The sequence below is a fragment of the Artibeus jamaicensis genome, unplaced genomic scaffold (genome assembly GCF_021234435.1).
Source record: "Artibeus jamaicensis isolate MK-2021 breed Jamaican fruit bat unplaced genomic scaffold, CSHL_Jam_final scaffold_1964, whole genome shotgun sequence".
Taxonomy (NCBI): domain Eukaryota; kingdom Metazoa; phylum Chordata; class Mammalia; order Chiroptera; family Phyllostomidae; genus Artibeus; species Artibeus jamaicensis.
Genome location: NW_026522030.1, coordinates 10,017,221 through 10,032,452, shown reverse-complemented (window position 1 = coordinate 10,032,452; position 15,232 = coordinate 10,017,221). Strand labels below are relative to the sequence as shown.

Genomic DNA, 15,232 nt, shown 5'->3' with positions numbered 1-15,232 from the left:
TATGCAGGAGGGTTTTTTTTCCCCATAATTTAATTCTCAGAATGTCACCTAACTTCTTAGCATAACCTACATAAAACCTGACACCCTGGTTATCCGGTTTCAGCATGAAATCACATTCAAAGAAACATCATCTAGAAGGCAAAAGTCCAGTATCCTTACTGGACTCTTGGAAAACAGCCAAGGAGATTCATTTTATAAGCCACAATAAAATATCTTAAGTGCTCTCTCCCTGATTTTCTGGTCATAATATCCAAGCCCCTTTATTTTTAAATTCTTGAACTTCAGAAACAGTCCCCAAGCCCTTTCAGTTCTTCTTTCTTCATCCCTTCTCTCCTTTTCTGAGTCTTTGATTTTTTCCCCCATCCACCCTGTCTCCCCTTCCCTTTCCAAGTGCAGGCTATTAAAACCAGTCTGGTTGGTGCAGTTTTTCAGCACTCTGCCCCTTTTTCTGCTGCTGCCTTGTTAAAGCCAAGGAGCCAGCGGGCCCACATCCCTTCAAGGCCTGTGCGAGGGGGAGGGCCACCCAATTCCCTTAAGCCCATAATGAGAAGTGTCAAAGCAAAATTCTCTTCATCTAGCTATAGCTGGAGGGAAGACTGCAACATTTAAAACTGAATGTATTCTCTTTTTCTCCCTCTCATCTAAATTCTGGGATATCTTGATAGCCATAATGCTTTGAGTAGTTCTTCTGGCCACCCCTCCCCCACCGCCGCTGTGTCCTGGGGCTCTAGGTATCAACTAAAGTCAGAATGGGCCTCACTGCTTTTCACTGCCTGAGCTGCTCACCCTCTTCCCCCTTCTCCAGGTTCCTCGCAGACTTCCTTGGGACCCCTCCCCCAGACTCCACTTGCAATTTCCCAGTGCCTGGGTTACAGTGGGGCCCACAGGGGAGAAGAGGGTTTCTGCTTGAAGCACATAATGGTGGACATAGGCTTCTTAACTATTTCTTGTTTGCTTTAAAAGAATATTTAATGATACAAGAAATATTAAATATATTTAAAATCATTATATACATAAAACTACAATAACAATTTTGTAAAAGAGAAATGCATTGTTAGCTACATTCACAGAAATACTAGAAGAAAATACACCAAAAATGTTTTCCAAAATGATTAATGACTTCTTAACTACTTTTAATAGCTGTCTTCCCATCATACTTATGAACCACCTTGAACAGAGTGTGCTCCACTCTATGTGGGTGCTCCTCACTGCACCAAGAGTTTGCAGTTTCATGGTGTTGCAATACTTCCAGAAATACTTGCCAGGAAAATGTATAACATACCGAAAGGCACTGAAAGTGGCTTGCTGGGCCTCCTAGAGAGTGGAGGGGTCTGGAAATCTTCCTAATGGAGTGAGATGACTTCATTTCATGTCTCTTGAGGCACATTTTCCCTGAGTGGTTTGCTACTGTCAGCTCATTACACTTTCCCTGGAATTTCCACTTGCCCCAGCTCTCCTCCCCAGGATGAGCTTCCCATGATTCTTTCCCAGAATCAGCTTTTTCAACAGTTTCTTATATGCGGAGTAATAATGATCTATTCCTTATGGGCTGATGTCTTCAACAGAAAGATACTTCTGGTTTTATAGTTTAATGGCTAATGTGCTTTCGATGATACACTTTACTGCCATTGAAATCATGAGTGCAAACTCATAATGCGTTTGAGTGAGGGATATGGACAAACAGAAACACGATCAGAGGAGAACAAGTATCTCATTCAGAGGGACTCAGGGAGCATCTATTGCATGTGTTCATCGTGTAACACTCTAGGCTTTGGAGGTGCATCAGCCAAGATCCTTGTCCTTAAGGAGCCCATAGTTTGGAAGAGGAAGAATGTGGACAAACAGTGAAGGTTATAAAGTGCTGAAGTGCTCAAGGTGCTGTTGTAGAAAGACCCCATAGCCTATGAAGGGAGGGGAGAAAGAAAGAGTGATGATTTCTATTTGGAGAGAGAAAGAAAGGCTTCTGTACTTGACCGTACTCTGAGTTGCAAGCAACAGGACCACCACTCAAACTAGCATAAGCAAAAGGGAGATTTATTAGTGTATATAATTTAGGAAGCCCAGGGATGGTTCTGGATTCTTGCATAACTAGGTCTGGGCCTCAAGCAATGTCATCAGGATCCTTCTTTCTCTGTCTTCCAGCTCTGCTTTTCTCTGCATGTTGCCCTTTCTCTAACACAGATGCATTTCTTCTTTGTGACTTGGGAGAATTGCCACTCAGATGTCATCATCCCAGCTTATCCTCAATGGAAAGGGACACTTTCTCTCCCAGTGTACATATGTCTTTCCCTAGAAAAGTCTCTTATTGGTCCTGCTTGGGTCATTTCGCCACCCCTGAGACCAATCTCTATTGTAGAAAGTTAAGGTAGTATTATTGGCCTAACTTGTGTCACATGCAAGTCCTGGTGGCAGGGATGAGCTGGGTTATATGTGACTGACTATGGCTGGCATTCCCACAATGCCATTGGCAGTGAGGGTAGGCGGGTTCTCCAAAAGAAGGAAGGCTAGACAGATGATCAGTCTGGCTTCGCTGATATTTAAGCTATGTTGTCCAGGAAGAAGACTTTTTTTTTGTCAGATAAAGCAGTGAGGACAATCCATTTTTGTTAAAGGAAGCAGTAAGAGAAAAACCAGGAAGGCACGATCCAGCCTTGTAGATCGGGAAACTACAAGTGGTTAGTCGAAAGTTGGAACACATGGCTGAGTAGGTCATGGTCTGAGATGAAGCTGTGAGTGGGGCGCCTCATTAGCTTGGCTAAGGAACTTGCTCTTTTCACTGCAGGCTGTGGGAGACGGTCTGGGATTTTAGGCCAAAGTTGGTGGTAGTCAGATTTCCATTTTAGAATTCTCTCTGACAGCAATGGGGAGGGTGACTGGCTTAGAGTTAAGACCCAGAAGCAGGAGACTATTGAGCAAACCACTGCAGTAATACAGATGGAAATAGGGTATAAGCAGTTGAATGTTTCAGAGTGCTAGAGATACTAATACAGACTAGTCTGCATGTACAGGTAGGGAGATAAAGGAGAGAGTATTGGGGTAGTAAATAATAATGGGCATTTTGGGGAACCAGCAGATGTGGAAAATGACAAGCAGAATCAAAGGACTTGATCTGTCAAGAAGGTGAAGTACCTGGGACCACTAAGATTCATGACTTGAGTGGTCATCACTGAGATGAAAAATACGGGAGGAACAGATGTGAGAGAAGGGGTAGAGGGATGGCTGAGACGATGACTACAGAGTCAAGTTTGAGAGCCCAGATATGAACAGTTGGAAGTTGGAGTCGGGGTCTGGAGCTCAAAGGAGAAATTGAGATTGAAATATAGATCTGTAAGTTACCACTTAGGCAGGTTGTATCAGCGAGGAGAGTAAAGGAAATCACATACACTAAATGTCTGGAATGAGAAGAGGGCCCAGGGATCAGTGGCTTCACCTTGATGAAGGGAAGGGGCCTTCTGGGAAGCCACAGTCTAGCCAGGTGAGGAGCACAGCTTGGACCTCTGCAGCCCAAGCAGGAGTTGGGAACCCTAAGGCCGCCCACTCGAGCTTGCCATGCTTTGACTTGTATGTAATTCTGCACAGAGGATGACTGCACATTTTACCTCTTTCCCGGCTAGGGGTGACTTCAGGACCCAACCCCATCACTGTGGAATGGGACCCAACTGATCAAATAATTCTGTAATAGCCACAGATGGGGCTGAGTTCGGGGTCCCCCTCTGACAGAACACAGATGTGACCATGTTGTTGCTGGTGCCTGGTTACATATATTAACAACTGGTTCTTTTCAAGCTTCAACTCGATAAGGAGTTTCCTCCGGGAAAATACAAATAGTGCCCCAATGGGAAAGTACTGTTTTCCCACTATCGCCAGTTCCTACACCAGCATGCTGGTCCGTGTGTCTCAGAACCAAGACTCCACCTTGCCTCATCCCCTAGACCCTGTTAGTCCTGAGCCTCATCAATTCTGGTTGTGGTATTTGTTCTCTTCTTTCCATTCTTATTGAAAAAACCTAAGCTGGGGTGAACTTGTTAGTCCATCCATCCCCGCTACAACCTAGGGTGAATGCAGCATCCTCCTAAGACACTTAGTGATCTGCTGGCCACTCAGAGCTCAGCAGACTATGACTGTAGGCTAAATCTAGCCCACCAGCTGTGGCTCTAAATAAAGCTTTATTAGAACAGAACTTACACATTCATTTATGCGTTGTCTAAGGCTGCGTTGCACTGCGATGGCAGCGTGGCATAGTTGCAATAAAGACTATATTTCCCGCAAAACCTAAAGTGTTTACTATTTGGCTCTTTACAGGAAAGGTATCCCAACCCCTATTAACCCATCCTATACACCAGTGCCAGATTAATGTTCCCAAAATGCCATTTCACTATATCACTCTCTCGCTGAGAACTTTGCAATGAAATTGCATCGTCCATACAGTAAAACTCCAGCTTCTTGGACTGAGAGGCCCTCAGTGACCTAGCCCTAGCCAGTATCACAAATCATTACTCTCTATTCCTAAAGGCAAGCCCTTCACCCAAGTTATATTTTCTTCCTCATTGTTCCCGGAATATGAAGTACACACAGCCCTTACGCAGTTCTCTTTGCCTGAAATGCACTGCTCATTAATCCCTATCTACCTAATTCCTACCCATGCTTTAAAGAACTAACTTAAACCTGCATCTTTCATGATTGTATCTGTTCACAGTGACCATCAACGTACCTACTGTTTGAGCATGTAAAGATTCACCGCTTGAAACATCTGGTAATATTTCTTCTGTTCAAGGCATGGTTCACCAGTGTGATGGTGGACCATGCCCTGAACATGGCTTGGAGTGAGGACTTTCCTTGTGAACAAGGGCGCAGAAGTGGGATAGCCTAGGAAGGGTTCGCAAATGACCGGAAGTGTAATTATAGTACTGCCTTAGTCCATTCAGGCTTCTATTACAAAATACCACAGACTGGGTAGCTTATGAACAACATAGTTATTTCTCACAGCTCTGGAGACTGGGCAGTCCAAGATCAAGGCTCTGCCAAATTCGGTGTCTGGTGCAGGCTGGCTTCCTGGTTCATAAACAGTGTCTTCTTACTGGATCCTCATACAGAGGAAGGGGTGAAAGAGCTCTCTGTGGACTCTTTCAAAAGGGTACTAATTCCATGCATGAGGGCTCCATGCTCATGACCTAATCACCTCCCAAAGTCCCACCTCCAAATTCCATCATCTTGGGGGTTAGGTTTCAAAATAGGAATTTGGAGGAGGACACACATATTCAGTCTATAGCAAACACACAGTACTCACTTACCATTTATGGAAGTATTCAGTCATCAGCATCTTGTATTCTTGACATGCTATATCTTGGTTCTGTATTTAAATGTAGGACCATTCATATCTTGATAGTCAATGAGAATGAATGAGAAAGTCCAGCAAACCTACTCTTGAGGAACCCTGGACTATAGAGACAGTGGCTGGTTCTGGGGGTCCTTGCTTTTTCATGTGCTAACTCGGAGTTACTGGATAGGTGAACTTTCCTCACCGGGCTTCACTTTTCCCACCTACTGTCATGTATTGTATGTTCTTGGACATACTCTGGGATTAAATAGCATCAATGAAGCACCATTGATTGGAACTTTTTGATCAACGGTAAGTTTCTAAAATATTCACCAGCCTCACTTTGGCGAGCAGATTGTGTCCCTGACTTGGATATCCTGTCCCAGAAATATTGTAAGATATTTTGTAAAGTCTGTGCATTGCACAGAACTGGGTTATAACACAAATTATTACTGCGTTTTTTTAAATAACAGTGGTATGAGCACATCCCCGGAAGTATAGCAATGACTTAAAATAAAAGCTTCTGTTACCACAAAGGACAGCAGCCAGCCTTCCACATCATTATCTCCTCCAGGATTCGGCTGCTGTGCTGTAAAATGCCATTATGTCTGGTCTAACAAGTTTCTCCCCGCATGTGTGAGTAAAGCAAAATCATTCAGTGCAGTAAATGTGTCAGTACCCCCAACCCTGTGCACTTGGAAAGGAACACAGTGAACAAATAAGCTCTCCTAAGGGAGAGCCTTTCTATTCTTAAATTAACCACATTCATATGATGTTTTTTCTGTAATAATTTTCTTATTTTTCAGTTACAGTTGACATACAGTATCATATTGGTTTCAGGTGTACAACGTAGTGATTAAGTCTTTATATAACTTATGAAGTGTTCACTCTGATAAGTCTGGTACCCATCTGACACCATACGTAGTTATTACAATAGTATTGACTGTATTCCCTATGCTGTACTTTACCTGACTGTTTTTATAACAGGCAATTTGTACATTTTAATCCTGTTTCCTTTTTCACCCACTGCTCCCAACCTCCCTCCCATCTGGCAACCATCAAAATGTTCTTCGTATCTGTGAGTTTATTTCTGTTTTGTTTGTTCATTTATTTCATTTTTCAGATTCCACATAAAAGTGAGAGCATATGGTATTTGTCTTTCTCCATCTGATTTACTTTGCTTAGCCTGATACCCTCTAGGTCCATCCGTGTGGTTGCAAATGGCCGGGTCTCGGTCTTTTTTGTGGTTGAGTAATATTCCATTGTTTATAGGCACTACTGTCTCTTCTTCATCCATTTGTCTGCCAGTGGATACTTAGGTTACTTTGATACTGTAGCTGTTATAAATCATGCCACAATGAACATAGGGATGCATATGTCTTTTTGAACTAGTGTTTGGGTTTCTTTGGACAAATACCAGTCATATGATGTTTACTATTTACATTTGCAAAATATGAAGAAAAAAGTATGAAATAGAAAGACTATGCTGTCAATATAAGGGAGATACATCCCTTTATCACCAATTCCTAGACATTACCTAGAAGTAGTGTATGGCAATAAGAATGACAACAAGTAACATTTATTGAGTGTTTACTATGTGCTGGGCATTGTTCTTTACATGTATTATGTCTTTTAAGACATGCCTAGCCTGTGGTTTAGGTATAGTTATTGTCTCTTCTTTATGCAAGAGAAGACTTAGACCCAGGAGGTAAAAGAACTTGCCAGAGGTCACACAGGTAGCAAATGGAAGAGCTGGGAGTTGGATGCAGGCAGACCACCCCCAGAGTTCATATCCATCAGAACCTCAGCGAGCCCCACCCACATGAAATGCACCCCTTCCCACAAGGGTAGTTGTAGTTGAAGAAAGATCACCCACCCAGTTTGTATAGCTTGGTATGTGCACGTGAAGGATTTGTCCTACAAAATGTGAAATTACCTTGGATTGTTCATGTGTATAATTTTGATAAAATAAGTCTACCGTAGAATTCCCACTGTTCTATTCTATCCTATTTGCAGTTTATAGCAGCCTCTGTGTTTTCGACGGAGACGTTCTTATTCTTTGTCTCCGAGTGAACACTGCACAGACCATGACTGTGTGTGTGTATGTGTGTACACTGCCTTTTCTTCTGGATTAGATTGTCGCAGCTTGGCCGAGGGAGGATTTCTCCCACTCGCCAAGCCCACAGCAGACATGTTAGGAGAATGCTGCTGCTTGCAACACAGCCAGAGACGGAGGGGCAGGTGACACTGCATGTGTGCCCAGCTTCCCGGGAAGTGTCTCTCCAGATGTGTGCCACTGCTGCTTCCTGCCGTCAAATTCCTGGAGCCAACGCCCACCCGCTCTTACAGCCTCTCTCTCTCTATTTTCAAGGAAAAAAGAAAGAGGCAGACTGAAATAGAAGGCAAGCGGCAAGAGCTGGACGAGCAGATACTTCTGCTGCAGCACTGCAAGGTAAGCGGCCGGTTCACGAGCCTCTCCCATGATTAGACATGCAGCTCACCCTGCGGAGAGCTGGGCAGAGCCTGCCGTGGCGTGAAGCCGCCGGCTGAACCGGCTCGTTTTCATTCAGCCAGGAAATCATTGCTGGGCTTTCCTTGTGAATTTCCCACGTTCGGAGCGTTGTTACAGCATTCCCATTTCTGCCAGCATGATGAGATTATAGTGTGCGTGTGGCCAGGTTGGGGGGTGGGGTGCATGTGAAACGTGGTGGTTATTTATAGGAACTGGAGGCGAATTTCCACATGGTGGGTGAAGGAGTGTTCCGGGGCTGTGTCTCCAGGGCACGGGTGCTGTGTGTGTTTGTTCTGAGGTTCCCGCAGATATATTTAATGTAATGCTCTGTCTTACCATTAAAAATAGTAGTAATCATCCTTTCTGGCTATGGAGAAGAGGGAGAAAACAGCAGTGTGCTGAGCCACCCTGTGAATTTCCAATTACTTATTTGTTTTATCTCTACTTGTACAATTTCAAAAGTGTTCTATTAGAACAAGCAGTCTGTCCAAAGACAGCATTGAAGTGATGTGACTTGGAAGAGCCTCCATTGCACAGAGGTAAAGAGGGTGCGGGGGTGGGGAGGGAGCACAAGCTGTTTATTTATTTATTTTCCTTGAAAACATCAGGCCCTTAAGCACCGCAATTGATTACAGCCCAGGAGAAAGCTCTGTCACTGTCACTGGGCTTCCCTGGTCGCTTCCTGCAGGCTGAGGAATTATGTGAACTCATTCCAGGGGCCCGCCCGGCGCTGCTGCTTTCCCGGGTTCCAGGGCTCAGCTCTGGTGGCCCTGGTGGTGCAGGTGCACGTGCGAAACTGCGGGGCTCAGGGGCTGCTTGGGGGGGTGGGGCTGACTGGCAGGGTGGTGCTAGCTCGGTGTTATTTGAATTCTTTTAAACAGGAGGACCCGTGTGGTGGCATTTCCCATTCTTTTCTGGAAGACAGGGTTGTGCTAAATGAGTCCTCAAAATGTAAATCATGAGGCAAGCAAGCTGCTGATTTCAAAGAGCAATGTGACCTAAATCTGCTTAGCCTATTTATCAGTTGTCATTAACTCGAACCAGAGAAATGTGTTTAAAGGGAAGCAAAGCAGCGTGGTACTTTCTCTGCTCATCATGTAAATCCATTTTTGGACCTTTCTTTGTAGGAGCTTGCAACATGCCCCATATGTCCTCGCTGCTCTTTCCTTAAAACATTCCTTCGGGAGGATGGAGGGCTTAAGTTAGTATCCTCTCCTCACAGAGAGGGGGGCTGAGAAACACTCAGCGGAACCAAGTGAATCGTTCAAGGTCAATCTGGACAGAGCTGCATCTCTGGCTCCGAGTACAGTCAACTCCTTGTAAAAGGGCAAAATGTACTAAAACCTCAGTGCATTCTTGGACAAAGGTGAGCTTGTTAGTAAGGAGGCTGAAAGATGAGAGGCTGTTTTTGACTAGACGGTCTCTCTCCTTCTTAAGGTCAGTGTGATTCTTTGCCTTTGCATTCCTTGAATCAAACTCAGGCAATAAGTGTATGTGAGAAGGTCGAGTTTCTTTTGTCCAGCTTCTCATTATTCTGGGTGCCAAATGAGATGCTGAGGACCCATTCATTACTGATGTCCAGCACAGTGTTACAGCATTCTGTTCATATTCTGTCCTTCCATTTTTTATCCATCCCCTCATCTCTGCCTTCCTCCCTTCCCATCCCTGCCTTTCTCCCTCCACCCATGTATCCATCCATGTTTTCATCCATCCAATCTACAAAAACAATGCTAAAAATGACAATATTACATGGGGAAGTAGTGAGATTTCTTCAAGGACTTGGAAACAAAGGAATCAAATAGTTCTTAATGGTTATCCAGGTACAATTCTCACTTACTATGGCTATCTAAAAAAACATGCAGGACGTTCGCCAAGGTAAACTTGCCATAATGGCAGTGGGGTAGGGTGGGGAGAAGGGACTGGAAGTGATGGTAATTTAATAAGCGGAGACCAGTGCATTGTAATTTTCTCTCTCTGGAGGAAGACCTGTGTGGACAGAATGAGGGTGGATCGCTAGTCTTGAACAATGAAAAGGGAAAGCTCAGGGCTCCCAACATTGGTTTACCTGCTGCCACCTCGGAGACAGACCCCCCCAACTCCAGGAGGTACTAGATATCCACACACGGGTGGGTGGGTTCCATGGTGAAGAGAATCATTTGGCCTCCCCCCTGACCCCGGGCGAAACTTCCCTCACAACTCTCCCTGTTTGTTCTGACTCCAACCTCCCCCAAATAAGTGAGTTACTTGGACACAAGGAAGGCGGTGCCCAACTGAGAGATACAATCGCTTCAGGCACCAGAAAGGAGTATGTCCTATTTCAGATCAGTTAAATGTTGACTGAACTTGACTGGTGTGAATCACCTTCCCTGTCATCATTCAGTTTTGAACTTATTCCTAGGCTCATTCCTAGGGGGCAGTGAACTCACTGAGGTTCTAGTTGCTCTGTGAGCCTCTTGCTGGAGACTCAGCCAGCTTGGTCCTGGCAGTAGACAGCCTTGTCCTCCCCTTGTCCACCCTCAATAATTGTCTTCTTTTTTGAGTGTCAGATATGTGCTTGACACTTGAAATACAACTGCTCGTTAATGACCACAAAGTAGATATTACTCTCCCTGTCTTACAGGTAAGGAAACAAATTTGTGAGACCAAGTAACTTGCCCCAGAACTTAGAGACAGATTAAACCCTGGTTGAACCCTGTCTGCCTCCATAACCTTTCTTTCTCCCAGACACTGTTTTTTCCCAATGAAATGTTTCCTTTTGAATAATTTGTCTAAATGCTGATTACCATCATCACACTTATTTACCATCATTAGCCATCACATGTCTTTATTCTAAGTACACGGTCATGGACTCCAGAAGAGTTAGACCATGTGAAGACATGCCACGGTAATTACTGGTGGTTCCTTGAGGTAGAAAATATTAGGAAGTATGTCAGTAATCAATATTTATGTTTCACCAGTTTACAAAGTCTGAGATGGCCCCTAAGAAATAAATATTCTCAGTGCAAAGTTAAATTAAATGGAAAAGCAATATAATTAGATTTCATATTTATTAAGTTATAATTCTCATGCTTGAATAGTCTATGGACACTTATTCTCATGCAGTGAGATGTGAACAAGTTAGACAAATTCACTGACCTCTGGTCAAAGCAAATAAATAGAAATCGAGACCATAGTTTTGATACTCGTGTGTTTAATTAATATACTTGTTAATTATATAGTACAGAGGGCTATGCAAGGAGTAAGTCCACAAAGTAGAATATCATTACTTTATGCTCATATATGGACAATGAACAAATGCTGTAGTGCAATGAAGAAGCAAAGTATGAAATGCTGAAGTATTAGCTGCCACGGCCTGGGGGTTATGATGCCTCCAGGTACTTGGAAATCCTGGAATAATCAAACTCAGATTTCTTCTTACAAGATCCTTAGCTATATTTGGTATCTAATATGTATGATGTAAGAATTTCTAAGAAATGCTCACATGTGGGACCAGTAAGCAACTTTAATAGCTTTATTATTTTTGCTGATTATGAAAGGAAGGAGTGTATAATCATTGCAAGAATGAGATTTAAGAGTACAGGAAAATAGAGAGAAAACATACCAGCTGTATACTCACCACCTAGATATACCCTACACAGATGTATTTTTTTATGTTTTTCCCCAACATGTTTGTATAGATTAATATCCATATACCTCCTATTCACAAGCCTCATCATTCTATGAGTAAAATGAAACTATATTAACATTTGCATTGACCTTGACCTGTTTTTTTTTTTAATTTTTGTACATGGGCTCTTTTAAATTCTCGTACAAAACTTTAAAGTTTTATGACATGCTGTCTAACATTCCTTTAACGGAATGATTCCTGGTTTTGATGTTATCCTTGGAAAGAATCTCTCCATTTCAGACACTTAACTACGATGTTTCTTATCCTTCAATAGGTTTAGTCCAGCTAGAATTTATTTTCCCATAAGGTATGAGGTAGCTTCGCTTTTTACTGATGGTGAGCCAGTTCTCTCGACATGATTTATTGACCAATTCATTCTTCCCCTCGCTGATTTAAAAGTCTTCTTGGTCTCATACCTATTCCTCACGTATCCTCGGGTCCACCCTTTGTGGATTCTTTCTAGTTCATCGGTCTGCCACTCCTGGGCCAATACCACCCTCATCCAGTCCCTCTAGGTTTTTAATGTAATATCTCATAAGGCAAGAACTATTCTTCTTCTTCTTTTGAAAAATGGTCTCGGCTTTTTACTCCATGTAAACAATTTTTATTGCTTTTATTATGTGGCTTGTGATAATGTGAGTTTAAAAAAACAAATAGATCAACAACTGTGTTCAACCAGAGCAGACTGAGTGTAATATCCCCTTTGCCTCATGGCTGAATTGCCAGAGATTTGTCTATTTTATTGGTCAGTTCAAGGTCCCAGCACAGTACATACTGTCACATGAATTCCTGTGGGACTTGCACATTTATAAAGGTTCGTGTGACAGAGGAAGCGTAGTCAGAATCAAATTGCTCATACCACCCCTTCCATACATAAGCGGCCTTTGAATTATTTATTCATGAGCAGGGAACTCTGACCAGAGTTCTTCTCTAATCCAAGCTATGAAAATTGTCATTCTATTTTTAAAACCACAGCCTTTTCTTTCAAGAAGACTGACTGAAAAAAATCAGACACTGAATTTTGACCCTGGGAAATGTTTATTGTCAATCTACCAAGGTCATTTGCTGAATAGCCTGAAGGTATCAGGAGACTCGCCGTAAAGATGCTACAGCGTGTCTTGCTCCTAAGAACCTTTAGCACTAATTTGAGAATTTTTTTTTTTTAGTGTATGTGAAAGGCCAATTTCAAATTTTAAATTATTGAACAGATAGCCAATGTACACAGCATAAAGGGACTTTATGTCTCATCCTTTTTCCTATTGTGCGCCCCTGTAAACAGCTTGAATGGAAGTTAAGACCGGGTTTCTTCTATCAGAAATCGTGGATCAGCTTCTGTGTGGACTGAATTAGGTAACAAAACCTCAAAACCCATCAGTAGGGAGGAAGAAAAGTGTTCCAGGTGGAGGGCAGGAAAATGGAGGGGGCACACGAATGAATGAGAAAACAAGCCCTGCTGTTGTTTCCCACCTCGTGTTTAATTCATTTTCCATTAGAAAATTCAAGTGACTCCGATTCTACCCGTCACCCATGAACATGATATCAGTTATAGGTGAATAAAAGGATTGGAGCAAAAAGTAAAATCATAAAAATATAAGAAGAAATCACAGCTTAATAATAGGGTCTGGCACAAATAATGCCCCCTCTTTATTACAAAATCTTTTATTACAAAATCATCAGCATGCCATTCTGTAACATAACAATATCACAGTCAAGCACACGATATGACATTTCAGGTGAAATGTTCACATTAAAACTATAAATTGTTACACCCATATTATTACCCTACCAACCACACTCAAGCAGGCCTGACTTCTGCTGGACCCTGTATTTCATCATCTTAGAGTAAGGAAGTCTTATCTATGTATTACACCAAAGCTAGAAGTAGAAAGTGAGAAGATTGGTACATATCACTGTGTAAAAATTACAGACAATCGGAAAACATTTGGAAACATACTAGTTCCGGTTCCTCTCCCAATGCCCACGCTTCTCCACCCATCCCAGACACGCCTCACTATTTACCTAGGTCACCTGGAGCGGTTGCTTAACCTCCGATACCTCATCTCCAGATTCAAGTTGGATCAGATGATCTTTAAGATCTTTTTTAATAGTTCATACCTGCTAAAATACAGGGCTCAGGCATGGCTTTTCAGTCATTCATTCATTCAACTATAGATGGCGACTATTTCTAATTGCCATCTATAACCTTGCATGCCAGCCTCTGTGAATGATTCAAAGACACAGCCCCTGACCCTATGGGGCTGGAGGACAAGTGGGAGACAGGCACCAGTGCAGAACCCATTGTTCAGGAATCTGGGAAACATTGTTCAGGAATCTGGGAAACAGTTACCCACGTTCAGGAGCAGGGCAGTGGTGCCTGATGGTTTTGTAAATGCTGATTGGAGGGAAAACACTCGGGTGATCTTAGGCAGAGGCAGGGTAGCAGAGTGCATGGCTGGGCCTTAAATCTCAGATGCGCACCTGAGTAGGTATGTAAACGGGAATGAGGTACTTGATGTGGGCACCTACCTCTTAAGATTTTTGTGAAAGTTTAATGAATTTACGTGTGAAGCACTTCAAACAGTAAGAGTTCTGTAAGAATTATTTTCATCATCACCAACACCATGGCTTCAAGTGTCATTTACATATTGATGACTCCCAGATTGATGTCTCCAGGCCGAGTGGCCCCTGAACTCCAAGCCCTTGTCTCCACCTGTTCTCCTGACGTGTCCACTGAGATGGATGTCACTGCCATTTGTTAGCCTCTCACACGTAACATGCCCCAATGGGAAGTGTTGATTTTCTAGCTCTTGTTCTTCCTCTAGTCTTCCCAAACTCCATTCGATGATACCACCATCCACCTTTTGCTCCAACCACGTAAATATACATCACCTTCAATCCCACTCCCTTCCTCATCCTGGTATTCCATGTTATGACGTCATACCGACTCTACCTTTACAATATATCCCCACGCCTTCCATTCCTTCTACTACTCCTCTATTCCAAGCGAACATACTGTCACCTGAACGATGTGATACCGTTCTGTCATGTGCACTTTGTAATTCTGCCCCTCATGACCTGTTTTCTTCCATTGTACTCAGAGCAAATGCCAAACTCCTTAACAAGGCTATAGGATCCTACCTGGTCTGATCCCTGCCTTCCTCTCCATCTTCAACTCTTCCATGCCTCCTGATCCAGCCCCACTCATTATGGTTTAGCCATCAGAGGTTTCTCTCTGGTCCACAAACGCACTGCTTGCTCCCATTTCTGGGCTGTTGCATTTGCCACTCTGTCCACCAGGAATGCCCTACCCTGCATCTCAGATCTCAACTCAAGTGTTCACATACTCAGAGAGACCTTTCCCATTTACAGTGTCCTCCTTTGGTCCCTATTTGTCACATCATCCTGCCTACCTCCTGCCATGCCTGTATCATGGTCTGAAATTGTCTTTCATCCTTGCGTATTAGGACAAAGGCTCAGGGAGGGCAGGGACTTGCCTGTCCTCCTGAGTGGTGTCTTCAGGACCTGGCAGAAAGCCTGGCACGTAGGGCCTGGATGGGGGCACTGCTGCACCTGAGATGGGGGTACAGGAAGACAAACAGGTTTGTAAGAGAATGAGGAGTCCCTTTTGGGGTTAGTGTGTTTGGCTAGCCAGTGGGAAAGCGTATGCATTCTTCAGGCATTTGGACAGTCGCAGGTCCTCATGCTATGCTTACTCATCCTGTGGTTCTCAGACCAG

General features: G+C 43.3%; 1 protein-coding gene across 9 annotated transcripts in view; it reads left to right on the top strand.

Moving 5' to 3' along the window:
* Positions 1-15,232, top strand: part of PALM2AKAP2 (PALM2 and AKAP2 fusion) — a 407,874-nt gene that overhangs the window by 162,496 nt on the left and 230,146 nt on the right. For all 9 annotated transcript variants that reach the window (XR_008389907.1, XM_037152811.2, XM_053656209.1 and 6 more), the window contains one exon: positions 7,689-7,769. Coding sequence is in view for 8 of the 9 variants with exons in the window: in XM_037152811.2 (XP_037008706.2) it covers positions 7,689-7,769 (81 nt within the window). In the remaining variant the exon portion in view is untranslated. The remainder of the gene's footprint in view (positions 1-7,688; positions 7,770-15,232) is intronic.